Source organism: Oreochromis niloticus, linkage group LG23, assembly GCF_001858045.2.
Source record: "Oreochromis niloticus isolate F11D_XX linkage group LG23, O_niloticus_UMD_NMBU, whole genome shotgun sequence".
Classification (NCBI taxonomy): Eukaryota; Metazoa; Chordata; class Actinopteri; order Cichliformes; family Cichlidae; genus Oreochromis; species Oreochromis niloticus.
This window is the reverse complement of record NC_031986.2, coordinates 28,051,307-28,065,787: the sequence shown is the minus strand read 5'-3', so window position 1 is coordinate 28,065,787 and position 14,481 is coordinate 28,051,307. Positions and strand designations below refer to the sequence as shown.

General features: G+C 39.4%; 1 protein-coding gene across 12 annotated transcripts in view; it reads right to left on the bottom strand.

Annotated features, from left to right (window-relative positions):
- The window catches only part of abi3bpb (ABI family, member 3 (NESH) binding protein b), a 34,890-nt gene extending 21,306 nt beyond the window's left edge, over positions 1-13,584 (bottom strand). For 3 of the 12 annotated variants that reach the window (XM_005462912.4, XM_005462914.4, XM_005462913.4), the window contains exons 1-2: positions 13,173-13,584; positions 4,417-4,596 (exon numbers count right to left, since the gene is read on the bottom strand). In XM_005462912.4, the coding sequence (XP_005462969.1) occupies positions 4,417-4,596; positions 13,173-13,263 (271 nt within the window). In that variant the 5' untranslated portion in view covers positions 13,264-13,584. The remainder of the gene's footprint in view (positions 1-4,416; positions 4,597-13,172) is intronic. The other 9 variants (XM_005462921.3, XM_005462917.3, XM_005462919.4 and 6 more) reach the window with 4 other exon arrangements.
- Between the last annotated feature and the right edge of the window lie 897 nt (positions 13,585-14,481).

Below are 14,481 nucleotides of genomic sequence, written 5' to 3'. Positions count from 1 at the left end.
GTTGCCCCCTCCCTCCCCCACCTTCCTCAGGCACATGGACAGAAAGTAGACGCACAGATGTGAATGATTATAGATAAGGAGGGAGTTTCTTTGCTGAAACACAAGGATGACAGTTTAAACATCCACATGTGAAAACACTCAGATCTTCTTTCATAATAATCTGATTTCCATCCAAGTCAAATGTTTTCTGCTTTTGTTCTTTGCGTCTTTAACTCCAGAGTTCAGCCTCAACTTTTTTGTGTTTATCTGTAATTTTCTCTGTTCTCACCCACATGCACGGTTTCCTTTTCCAGCACAAACTCATCTCTCAGTCTGACTTTCTTTAGTCAACTTAACAGTACAAAGTGTGCCTTACATACAGGAACATTGGCCTAGATGCCTGTAAAAATATAGAAACTTTTGTAAATGTCTGGGAATCACTAAAATGAACTCACTGCTCAGAAATGATATTATATTCAGCAGACATAACTACTGCACTATAAGTATCATAAAACACTACAAAATGTAAAATCACAAAAGCTACAAAGAGTTTTAAAAAGGTGTAAAAAAAAAAAAAAAGTAAAGTATTATAGAAGTTATGATGTAAAAATAGCTTCAAAACTGCAAAACAACTCGGAGAACAAACCTGAAAGTCTTATAAAATAACAACAAAGTTTTGTAAAACAGCTATAAGTGGTTTTAAAGACTAAAAATTACAGATCAAAATCATTTGTAAGCCTCTCACTGAAAATCGTTGTTCCTTTCTTAGTGACCTTTGAACTCCTTCTGATGACTGAGCTCTCTGAGTTTCACTCAGTGTGAATATTTACAGTCAGTAAAAGTTCCACCCTCACTTATTAAACCTCTCTGGAGACCTTTTTAAATGATGAATGACTGTTAAAGCAGCTGCTGTTTCTTCCTGTCTTTAGCCTGGACACCATTCAGCTTTTTTATTTATGACCAGTTATGGGGGAGGAACTCCTCACTGTCAAACTGAACACATTTACTCTGCAAATATCACCTGATTTTTGTGATCAATAACTCCGCTCCTCATATTTGATTAATAATTCAGCCATCTGTGCGATCAATATGGTAATTCTTTCCTGTATCATGATGTTTTGTAGCATCTAACAAAGCCGCTGTCAGCTGATGAAATGGTTCTTTATCACAATCTCCTCCTACACCAGACTTGATTTAAAATTATAGCGTTTTCTGACAGTTCTCTGGACTGAGTGATGTTTAACTTTCCAGTAAGAAAATGTCCTCAATCTGATTTTTTTTGTAAAAACAAACCAGTGTCTTTGATGGTTTGAGGGGAGTCTGTATTCATCTCTGCAGGTGTAAACATGCCCCACCCCCCCAAATGACTCCATCAATCACATGTAGCCCTAAACAGATTAAGGATTTGTCTGTATTTGTCTAATGGGGTTCGTTTTCTTGTTAGATTTTTTTTTTCTTTTTGCTGCTGGTGTTAGGGTTTTTGGTTTTTGTTTTAGTTTGAGGTTTGAATTATTGGTTTCTACTTCATCAGCATACCAAACCATCCTCCAAACTTGAGCCAAAATTCAGATGTTTTTAACACCATACAGTGCTACTGTTTCCCCACTCTCGTGCAGTAAAGTTTAAATTGAAAAAGCAACAGTTTGCCTGCAGAGGAAATGGTGAAGTATCCCTGAGTCGTCGTGAAGCCACGTTTGTGTCTCATGTGGCTAAAAAAACCAAAACCCAGAAACCACCGGCAGCGTCGGATTTAAAGAGTCAACACTGCGGTTGCAGTCCTCCTGGAACTGCTGATGGATGATCCTCCACTGAGGGTTTTTAAACAGGAAGGTAAACACCGCAGGAAATGTTCAAGAGCAGCTCTGATACCACAGTCCCGCCCAGATCGTCAAACTGACATGACATGACCTTGAGGCAGAAGTGGCAGTGATGAGAGATGAGTGGTGAAAATAAAGAAGGAGATTAAATTAAAATTCTCCCAGAGGAGCTCCAAGATCCTCCTGCATCTAACTGTTTATATGTGTTTATCGTCTGTCTTCTGGATTTAATTTTCCCACAGTGACGAAAGTAAACATGACATGGAAGAATGGGATACCTGATTTTCCCAGCAGCATGTGAACTCAGCATGTCTCATAATGCCAAGAAAGGAAGAAACACTCAGATCTGAATTATTCAAATCAAATAATCTGAAGATGTTTGGATGTGTGGTGAGCTGGCCACCAAACTTCAGCCAAATATTGCACAGTTTGAACAAGGTACAAAGCCACTAAGTAAAGACATGAAGCTCACAGTTGATGAGAAAAGCTTTTCTGTTCACCGAACCTAACCCAAATTTTAAGTCAATTTAATCAATCAAGTTAATTAATCATCAATGGCAAAATATATTTTATGTCATCAGAAATATACCAAGAAAATCAAAGCTAGACCATGCAAATTCTGGCAATTTTTAATCAGAGTCATCAGAATCAGAATAGCTTATTAGTCCCAGAGGAAATTATGTGGTCACAGTTGCTCAAAGAGAGTCAGAAAACGTAAAGCATCCAAAAGACTAAAAAAACAGACCTAAACTTAAGTCAGATATGGAAGTGAAGTTCCAACTTTTGATTAAGTATCTTTAATGAGATTCACAGAGAGGCTGGAGTAAAGCTGATGTTTCTCAGCAAACTACTAATGTTGTACCAATTTATAACATGAGGAAAAGTATCCATTATGCCAGAGTTCGGATGTTTTCATCAAAGCCAATCAAGCAGTTGACGAGAAAATGGTCTTTAAAAGTTTGGGCTCTTTTTGTTGAAGTCTCCACCAAAACTGACGCCAACTTTTAAGGAAGTTCCATCAATCATCTGAGGAAAACCTACCACATTTTTTTAAACCAAAAATCTATCCAGAAAACCAGTGCCAGACTTCTGGCACAATTTGGCTATTTCTATCATAGGACCTGAAGAAAGCAAAAAGACAAAAATTTATCATCACACGAGTAAATGAGGGCCTGTCTACCAACCTTCAGCCGTCTCTTCATCATTGAATTAGTATCTTAGTGACCCACACAGAGAGACTGGAGCAAAGTCACTATTACTGTACATTAATCAGAAAAGTAGGGAGGCAGTGAATAAAGTATTTAAAATAGATCCACCAAACTTCAGCCAAAGTCTGTGTAATTTTAAACATAGTACGAAACTACTTCCAGCAGGATGAAATGAAGCTCAAAGCTGATAAGACTTGAACTGCATCCAAAATCAGTAATGTCATTCATGAACAGCCCAATTTGGTTGATTTTAAAGAAAGTACAAAGCTAAACTCGCTACACTCTCATCACCAAGAAATTAAGCTCTCAAGGCTGAGAGAACCTGGATAAAAACATCCAAAAGGCAAGAAAAGTTTAGTCTTTTGGCAGCTGTCCATCAACCAAAATGTTGTACCCTCTTGACTTCTAATTCTGCCAACATACAAGGCGATACTGAGCAAATTTGGGGTTTTCACACAAAGGATCACCACAAAACCTCGGCCAAATTTAGTGGTATTTTAATGTTTCATAGTGCCAACATGAAAAGCAGTTTTGACCCAGGATTTATGGTTTTTCACTTCCACGTCTCTCACTAAAGCAAATGTATCCAAGACCATAACCAAACTTCAGCCAAATCTGGTGCATTTTTGTGAGCATAATGCAGAGCCAATATTTGTCATTAGATGATAAATGGGCTTTCCTGCTTGAGGGGAAAAGTCCTCATAACTCTGGTCTAAATTCCAAAAGCTGCTGCAGTCATTTAGTCCCAAATCTGCAGGAGTGCAAACAAACTCATCCTGCATGAAAACTGGTGTTGAAGGATGACTTTCAGCCGGTTTTCTGTTAACCTTCTCACTGTGGCCGATTATATGCATCGTACCATCGCAACTTTTAGAGCTTTCTTGGTGTGATGGGATAAAAATTCTTGGCCGCGCTTCAGAAAACGGATCAGAGCCACCTGCTGTTGTCACTGTGAAACTCTCCTGCTTCTCAAAGCTTCCCACATTCTTCTTTTCCCGAAAGTATTCCTACAGAAACTCTCACTTTCCCACGAGTGTAAAGGTTTAGACATGGAGGTTTGGTGGTCAAACAGATGCAGAAACAAAAGTTCCAGAATCAAAACAACACAAAGTCGTGGTTTGGCACAGATTTAATCAGCTCCTCATGAACCTGTTTAATGTTTTAAAGACAGGCACTAATAAGTTCAGCCTCTGAAAATTGTATAAAGGGAAAATATTCGGAAAAGGGAGTGGAAGGTTTAATTTTGCCCAAGTGTACTATTGTTTTCTAATAAACTTTTAAGGAAATTCATAAAGATCTGCTGCCTTTTATCTGCAAAGATCATCTCCATCAACAACTTGATACTGATTAAAACAAATGGAAAAGTAAATTGGAAAAGAAAAAGATGATGAAGAAATATTTGTGGGTCTTACCCATCTCAGTCTCGTAGGGCTGTCCGTTTTCAGGCAGCTGGATGAACTGTTTGGAGAACATGCTGCTGCCGTAACCCAGAATATAACCCTCTAACTTCACATCTGGACTTGGACGTACAAACTTCATCACAATGGTGTCCCCAGTGGCGTTGATTCGAACCTTCATGTTCTGACGACGCACTAAGGAAGAGAAGAAGCAAGACTATTAGGGAATATCAGGAATTTAACAACAAATACTCAAGGTGAGAAAATATCATATCAAAGTTACATGAATCAAAGTTCATGTAATAAAAATTTACAAAGTCAGAACTGTGTGATACATTTGAAAGACATTTTGGTTTTTGACTCAAAAAATTCATACCAAGACCAGATTTAAATGTTTCAAGACCAAGCTCTGATGTACTAAGGTGTAAAGATGGGTTGAAGATCCCCCTGGCAACATGTGGTTGATAGGTAAAAACCACTGATAATGAGTGGTTGCTGGCTGTCTCAAGTTGAAATCAGTCATAAAAAGGGTGCTCCACCAAAAATCTCTTTCCGATTGTCCAAAAGTTGATTCTGTTCATCTGGACGTAGCGTTTTCATTGGAAGACACGTTTTGTCACTCATCCAAGTGACTTCTTCAGTCTCAGCTGACTGAGACTGAAACCAAACAACCTCTGGCGATGCGGATGGCACATTTGTTTTGGCTTTACCAAAAAATCAAAGACCAAAGTGGAGACAGACAGGGACTCAAACTCCACACCAGCTCCAGTGTTGCTCTGAGCTTACAGTCAAACATCTCGGATATCAAGTAAGAATTCAGAGTTCAACCACATTTCACTGTAAGTATAAATTAATTAAATAGTCTTTATGAACACAAAGACAAGATATTTTAATTTTTAATTCACAAAGTGATTGAAACATGGCATGTTATCGAATTTTCAAGTCAGTCAAATAAGGATTTTCTAATAAGATGCCCAAAACTCTAAAACTGGTCTGGAGAGAACGTTTCTACACGGGCCTGAATATAAGGTTTTACTTTTATGGAAATTAGCTTAGAAAAAAAATGGGGGAAAAATCAACAGAGTTAAAAGTTTGGCCTATTACTTACTGCAGGAGTTATTTGAAGTTATTGTAACATGATTAAAGAGGGTATTTGCACTCGCAGCTAATCACTGAAGCCTAGTCTAGCCCACTCAGTGTCACACTGTGATGCAGCAGGTACCCCTTTAGTGTCTTTTTCCATGGTGTCTGAAACAGAAACCATGAGACTGTGGCCACATGTTCTTTGCTGGTGTAGCCACTGTCACAGGATGAAAACAGAGGAGAAACTTGTTGCAGATGACAAAAGCTTTTTTCCTAACATGTGGTTTTACATTCTCAAGGGATTTATTTTAACACAAAACAGGACCTTTTCCTAAATCAAACCAAGATAATCTAACTGCAACTGGAAAAAAAGGAGTAAAAGTTGTGTTTTTAGAAATCAAAGGCAGTAAAAACAAACCATGGTGAAAGTTTTATTGATATATAGCTCCATCAAACAAAAAGCCAAACCAAGCAGTTGTTAGTGCCTGGACCTAACCAAGAATCTAGACCAAGTTCATAAAACGTCCATAAAGGACACAAACCAGTTCTCAGAATTAACATGTCAATTACATGTACAGCACAATAATCAATCAGCACAATGTAGATTTTTTAGGTCTCTAAAATAATGCTGTTTTCTCTTTGAGGACCAGTTACAAAGATCCTGTATATAATCCTGCAACACAGGCGGCCAGTGTTGCACGATGTCTTGGAATGAGACAATGTTTGTTCATCAACTTTAAAATGTTTCTTGTTTTTCTTTGCTTTGTTTGTTGTTTGTTGGAGAGAAACCGCATTTCCATTGACAGGTTATTGAGATTATGTTTTATACGTTTGGGGACGTAAATGGAATAAATGCTATATTAAATTCCTAATGATGGAAAGAGTTTTTAGAGTTTTCCAACACTTTTATTACAAAATGAAGCTGCCAGAAATTTCTTTCAAAGAGACAAGAATTATGTGTGTCAATTTTCTTCTTCTTACCCAAAGTTATGTTCAAGAGAATCCTTTCCTCAGGTTTTCCAATTCCTCCTGTGGGATCCTGAGAGAGTTCCAAATGAGATATACAACTGATTTCTTGATTTGTGTACGTTATTGTCTCCTCAGAGCTTGGCATTCCATGCCCAGAAAACCTGGGCTGGTGTCCAGAAGGCATCTGGATTAGATGGCCGAACCACTTCAACTGGATGAATACTGGCTCTACTCTAAGCTCTGTCCAGTTTATAGTCCAGTAACATGGAAGTTTCGACTGGACTGAACATTTCAGTCTGAAGGTACAGTCTGTTCTGTTCTGTAGGGGAAGTCATGCTTTGATTACATTTCACGCTGGGATGCATATGTCATCTAGAATCCACATTCTGTATATCTCTGTTTTTCATGGGCTTTTAAGATTTGCCTCAGAGCCTCTGCTCAAGGAGTTAATGAGCATGTTTAGTGTCCAGTGGCAGATCCTCCTGACCTCTGTCTGCAGGGTTCAAGTGCATCATCGTGGTCCACACTTAAAATTTTAACAAGGACAAAATGTTTCAGTCCTGCAGGGTTTTCTCTATAAACATTTTATTTTCCAGGCCCCAGAGCTCTGACAGTGTACACACACAGGAAAGCACGAGGAGGTCCAAATTACTCTATGAATAAGCTGCTTTAAACCATGCCAGCATCAAACTTAGCCTCCTCAGAGTCAGAACTCGCAGACATGAAACAGATTTGACTTCCATTTCCTGTGCATCATTATCTCTGATAATCCACTCAGAAACTGGAGAAAACACGTTCAGAAGCTGCCTGGGAATCAGTCTGTTTTCAGTTTTCCTTCAGCGTCACAGTAACAGTACATCAATGAAACACTGTAAACTAAGAGTTCAGCAGACACTTCAACTACCTGTGAAGTGATACAGGCTGAAAATCTCCGTCTGTACCCAAATCATGGTTACTTCATGTGAATACCCCAGGAAAACTCAAACTTTGACCTGGAAAGTCCTAAACCTAAAATGGCTGAATCAGCAGGACTCGCAGCCTCTTTAAGTTTTCCACATCAGCCAGGGTTGCTTGTTTTTCCAACACTTTCCCACCATTTAAAGAGGATTGACTTGCTTAAACATGATGAAGCTGTTAAGAGTTCATCTGCAGTTGGTTTTCTCTTGAATCCACACCATGAAAACTCAATGACGAGGCAATCACACATGTGACGCTTCATGTTCCTCTCCGTGCCTTCATGTGGCTTTCTGAGCTATGGTAACATTCAGACGGGCTTCTGAAGAACTGCAAACCAGTCCCAGCATAAAGAACCTGTTAGCTGGATGTTTGTAATGTTTCCCACATGTAATCCCAAAAGCTCCTCTGTCTTTAAAATGTTTCTGCTCTGAACACTACACAGTTGGTTTAGTTATTATATTCTAACTTCTGATGATCTTTCTCATCAGGTAGATCTTGTCGAGCTGTCACTGCAGTGCAGTATCTCAGAAAAGGGATTTTTAGGGATTTTTTTTATATACATCTATGATCCAAATACAATGCTCGTGTAATGCTGCAAATTTGTAATATTTCACCACACTGTATTTAAATATGTCCAGTTTTTATTGCTGCAGCAACCTAATGTGCACCAATTTAGGTGCTGCCCCTTACTTTGTGTGGTTCTGCTGTGGGTTTATTCCTGTTAACAGGGAGCTTTTCCTTCCCACTGTGGCCAAAGCACTTTCTCATATGCAGGCAATCTGATTGTTGGAATTTTAGTCTTTTCTATGTGTTATTGTACAGTCTTCACTTACCTTACTTGATATAAAGCACTCTGCAGCAACTGTTGTTTGGTGCCATATAGATAAAACTGAAATGAAATTGAATTGTAATGGGGCTGTTTTGAATTACGGTGTTCCAAAGCCCATGTAGAGGATATTGAATGCTGGAATGTTGACATTGTAAAAAATATAATGGTTCACGACTTTGGAGGTCTTTAAGGAAGATTTATTGCCTCAAACCTTTCATGAAAAACACTGTGACCTGTAAATTGTGCTTCTACCTTTTATGATCCAAGTATCTCTATCACCTGAAGCCATCAACTGAGGCTCTGTGATGTTTACGTGAGAGATTATTCGGCCTTAAATAGAGGAAGGTTAAATCAGCTGCTGCTGGAAGACACGTCCTTTCATAGAAGTGACTACAGGTTAATGTGGAGCCAAATCGAGCAGTTTGAAGTGATAAATTCCAGCAGAGGAGCATTTTTCTGCTCCTGAACTGTTGTTTTAGCCGATTAACTCTCTGTGCAGAAGCTCAGTGGAACAATCAGGTCTAATTAGGCATTAAAGCCTCCTGCGAGGAAAAGCATGTGCCCAATCACTAGACAACTGTTTTCTTTTTTAGTTTTTTTTCCTGGAAGGTTTGGATTTTTCCGAGCACGTCATTGTGTTCAAGTACATCCAGTTCATCATCTTGTCGAGGTTTTCTATGGGCTGTTTGTTCATGCAGATCAGTATGGGAAAAGCCTGCAGAGAGGCCAACATGCTGGACGTGTGGAATCATGTAGCTCATTCTTGGCAGCACTGTTTGGCCTGTCGAAGGTGGAGGGATAAACCTCAACATCATGACAGACATCAGCCCCCCACCCCCATGAAAAAAACAACAAAAAAAAACAGTGCTTAATATAGACGAGGGTCCCCCCTCCCAAAAGCATGGACAACATATCCCAGCTGCAGCAGTTTTCTCTGTGTGTCAAACTCTAATATCTCTGTAATGACTCTCATTTTTCCTTAGAAACAAGTGGACCCTAATGAAAAGACATTAAGTACAACAAAATACCACAAGTACCCACAAAACCAGTGTCAAATGGAAGAAAAAGTACTCCAGCAAGTAACCAAAAGTACTATAAAAAACCTCAAAATAAACCCGCAAACAGTAATAGCTCAAAAAGCTATTACACGCCTTCATCTTACTACAAGAAAAGGGTATCACAAGGCGGTAACAGTACAGAAAAATCACCTGAGTGTGCAAAATATGAAAACCAAAGAACAAGTACTGCCATGTAGTATAAAGAACTAAACATTAACTATGTCATCACCAGGGAGCACAAACAAACAGTAATGAACCAAGTGCATCAAAGTTAATATAAAGCTACTCTAAACTTACACTGCTATGAATCGGAAAGTACCACAAAACTGCTCAAAATAAAGTGCCAAATAGGAGCACAAAGTCCTAACAAAGGTTAACATACTACAAAAAAACAAACTGTTACATCAAAGTACTGTGGGAAAAACAATCCAAAGTACTATAAAACGCCATCTCATCCACAAAGAACACAAAGTACTACTATGCACACAGAGCAGCTATAAACTGCTCAGAACCCAGAAAGGTTCCAAAGTAACTACCACTAAGAATTACATTACAAGTACAGCAAAACATCAAAATGAACTGAAAGATAACGCTGTACAAAAAGTGATACATGAGTCACTGAGTACTCCAAAAACATGAACAATAAACCACCACACAAGATGCAGTATTAGAAAGTACTGGTTGTAGTCGGACAACCAGAGACACACACATAACATTTTTCAGTTAGCAAAAGAAATCACCTCCATGCAGTCTGGAGTCTGTTTCTGCACACGGTCAGTGTGCAGCAGCTCCTTTTAAGGGAAGAAATGCCACCAGACAACAGAGCGAGCCAGCTCATTAGTTGCAACAGTAAAACAGTGTGGTGGAACTCAAACAGTCCTCTGTGATACAGCACAGGTCCCGCTATCGCTAAACCTCCAAGCTTCTGCTCCTGCTGCTGGCTTCAGTGAGGGTTGTTATCATCTTTCAGGTGGGAAATCCCCCCACAGGAAAATACACAAAAAACCAAAACATACTGAAACTCAACTTTAAGCCTGAAACTGATCCTGAAATAATCTTCAAAGTTATTTATTTTACAAACTCAGTGAGAAAAAGACTGCAAGATGATCCAGCACCCCCTTTTGGCCACACCTCCAGATGGCTTCTGTGTAACTGGATTTAATTTACTGAACATAAAATGCTAATTATCATGAGATGTGTCATGACACCCTAAAGGTAAGCTAGGAAACAGCATCAAAAATCCACCCATTCACACAATCAAAATTCATCAACTAATCAATGAAAGTACAAAAATGTTATTTAGTGCCCCCTGCAGGTCACCTGCAACTGAAGTTACATTTGTAATAATGAAATCTGTTTGTGCATCCGACTCTAAACATGTTGGTTTCTCAAGTTAAGTGCGACATTTTAATGGGGCGTCTATGGGGAATAACTGCTGGAGCCTCAAGTGGCCACAATAGATATTGCATGTTTTAGCATTTAAGTGGGGACTAACCTTGAGGGGTTTTTTTTAATAAATGCCCCACTTATTAAAAAAAAAAAAGGCGAAAAGGAGGCCCCCCTTCAGGTCAACTGCAACATTATGTTAAAAAAAAAAAAACTCAGTTTGGCTGCTTTTAAGGAGAAAAACAGTTCAAAGAGAAACCAAACAAACTAGAGAGATATTTAAAAAGATCAAGAACAGAAAAAAAAATTAGTGTTAGTCACACCTTACTGTTTTACACAATAAGTCAAAAGAGAAATCTTTTTTGCAATATTACATGGCATTTGATAGGACAAGCTTTACATCCACTCTGAGTTTGCACAGGGAAAAATGTGAAGAAACAGTTACACGTGCAAAATTATAACCCTCGAAGTCCATTTGTAACTAGATGTATTCAACGAAAATAACGGAAAACAGCTGTTTTTTGAAGCAGCTGCCCAGAACACTAAAACAGGACCTATATGGAAGTTTAACAATGACAAAACCCCTGCAGCTGGTCTTTGTTTTACAAACTCTGAGAGCCCCGTAATCCCCTGTTTGGCTAGTCAACTTTTCCCTTTAAGAGCTTCGGTATAAAATAGTAATGAATCTAACAGCTGTATGTGGGTGTGGCCTGATGAAACTGTTGTCAAGGATCCCCCCCGAATCTGAAAAAAAAACCCAGCTGAAACAAACAAAATCATAGCAGGACTTAACACGAAACTTGTTCCACATTTACACGTGTCCTTGTGTGCTTCTAATTCTTCACCACATTAATTACATTTTTGCTCACTCTGTACTTTTGCCACCAATAAACTTCCCTATAAAGGAAGAGCTGCGGAAAACATATGCAAAAAAAAAAATTTAAACAAACTGAAAAAAAAAACAAAAAAACAGAGCTCCTCCAAACACATCACTCTCTCTCTCTGTCCCTCTATGTTGCTCTTGGCTGTCTCTCACCCGGTGAGGTAATCTTCTCTGAGCCGTCACGTCAGACCACCATGTCTCTCTGAATGAGGGGGATTTTATCATCTTACATAACATAAAAAGCTCACTGAGGCAGAAAAAATGACAGGTTATTTCATGAATTAGCCCCTCCTCCCATCGGGCCTGGGCAGGCACACCTGCAGCCCACAGAGAAAGCCTGGCTGCAGGAACCGACAAAGACACCAAACCAAAATCCACCTCGACACGCAGCCAAAAGGCAATCAGGAAAAGGCCAAAACGCATGTATTAAAAAGTGTTCTGAAAGAGTATTCTGTCACTTCTCCGCAGCTGCAGACCATTATTGCAGCCAAAGATGCCGAGTCAGCAGAAAGGAGAGAATGCACTGATGACAGAATCAGGCAAACACCTGCGGGCGAAGAGCTGCACAGGTCATTACCGGCACACATGGCAGATTAAGCAAGACAAAAACTCAAATCTATTCACAAATGAGTCTTTTTTTATGTGCAGGAACACTGAAGGATAAGCAGGAGCTCCAACCAGGGAAATCTGCTAATTCTGCTAAAACTCGGGACGAGTAGCAGCATGAAAACAGTGTTCAGCTCTTAAACATCCAATTTCCTCAGGGTTTCCTCATGTGTCAAAAGACTCAATAAACTCATCACACTGAACTAATTTGGACACATTTGAGATATTTGACTGCCCTTTGCAGCCTGTTAACTTTATTATTAACTTCAAGGCAGTTGTACCCAATCATCATGCTGACTTCTAGCGTTGTCCTCATAACTTTCATGTTTTCTCTTTTTCTCTCATGTTTATGCGTCTTCTGTGGACAGATTTTTCCTCCCAACTTTATAATTTAACCATTTATTTTCACTCTTGTGTACCTGCATTGCTTCCTGCCTACATCTCCTACATCCATTTACTTTCATCTTTGCACTTTTCCACATTTTCGTGACTTAAACCTGACTTTTCGTCTCCTCACGCCTCACGACTTTGCCATCCTATGCACACATGTTCTCATATTAATTATTACATCCATCCTGTTTGACAGACCCACAGACACATCTTTGTTGCTGCAAACATTATTCTACATTTGCTGTATTTCATTGTTATCAAGTTGATGCCACTTTGTTTCAGAACTGTGTTTCTTTTCTGTAGACATTTCACCCACTTACTTCCATTCTTTTAGCATTTATATCTGTACATTTTCCTCATTTATTCCAAACCTATTTCTGCCTAGTACTACTATTTTTAAGCATGTCACCATCTTTTCTTTCACAACTTTATGCCAATCTGTTTCATTCATGCATAAAATGAACCATTTACTCTTTTAGTTTTTGCATTTTTATTATTACAGCTCTGTTACTTTACTTATTTCTGCTTTCTTTCATGCCCGTGCTACCCCGTTGACTTCACATTACGCTATGCAACTTGTGTTTTTTTGCATGCCGTTTTGTGCACTTGCCTCTGATCCTCTGTGCAGGGATGCCGCTGAGGAGAGTCGTGCCCTCGAGCAGCAACAGGAGGACTCGGAGGAGGGGAGCGATGCCCGCCATGACCTCTCAAAGCTTCAGCTTGCAGGAGACGAGGATGAAGTGGAGGATGGAGCTTCTGGGATTAGCCTGGTGATGAAGATGGGGCGCAGATTTAAAGGATGAGGAGCGACCAGGTGCTGGACAACTTCACTAAGCGCCTCTCCCTGCAGTTGGTCGGTCGGACTTAGGACTTGTTCAGCTGTCGGACGTCCTCGCTGTGAAGAGGGGGACCACTGAAACGCCAACATCTATAGCTTCTGCAGGTGGGCGTGGCCTGGAAGGCATCTCCAAGCCCCACATACGGCCCTCTGTTACTGTACGTGCCCTCCTCTCTCGGCAGCCTGCACCCCTCCCTTTTCTCTCTGGACCTCAAACATGATTTTTTTTTTCTCTCTCTCTCTTTTACCCCCTCTCTGCTTTTTTCATCATGCACACCTCCTCCTCCTTCCTCACCCCTCCCTTTCCTCACTTTGTTGTTTTCCAGGGTTTGGCTGTTGGACACTTCAGAGCAGGAGGTTAGCAGCAGGCTGTGATCACAAAGAACCACAAACGCGTCAGAAACTGTGTCAACAGTGAAATCATCCATTTCGTTTCTGTTCTTTGTTTGTAACACCCGTGTTTATCTGTGCCAAGACTTTTTTTTTATGTAAAAGTGAGAAAATGATATTAGTGTAAGAGACATTTCTCTGGTTGTGCACATTTTTTTTTTCAGGTCGTTTCTTTCTTTAGTTCTTTTGTGTCTTTTTGTTGTTTTCTTGTTTCAATTTTTAGCTGTTTTATCTCTTTTGGTTATTTTTTGGACTTTTTTGTTATTGTTTACTGTTGATTTGTGGCTCTGTGATCAGTTTGTTGTATCATTTTGCATTTCTGTTACATTGTATCCTTTTGTTTTCTCCTCTTTGTGGTCTATTAGACTCTTTTTGATCATTTTTAATCTCTGTTTTGTGGCTGTTGGTGGTTGTTTTGACTTTTTTGGATTTTTTCGGTTCTCTTTGTTGTTTTTTGTCTTTCTTGTTGTTTGTTTCTCATTGCGGCTTCTTCATCGTGCAGATGTTGTTACACTTTGTTGTTATTTTGTGTCCTTTAGTTGTGGTTTTGAGTCTTTTAGTTGTAGTTTTGTTTCTCTTTACAGTTATTTGGGCTTCTTTTTGATCCTTGACCGTCTTTCTCTGGTTATTTTGTTGCTCTTTTACTTTTCGTATTGCTTGTGGTTGTTTTGAAACTTTTTTAGGTTTTTTA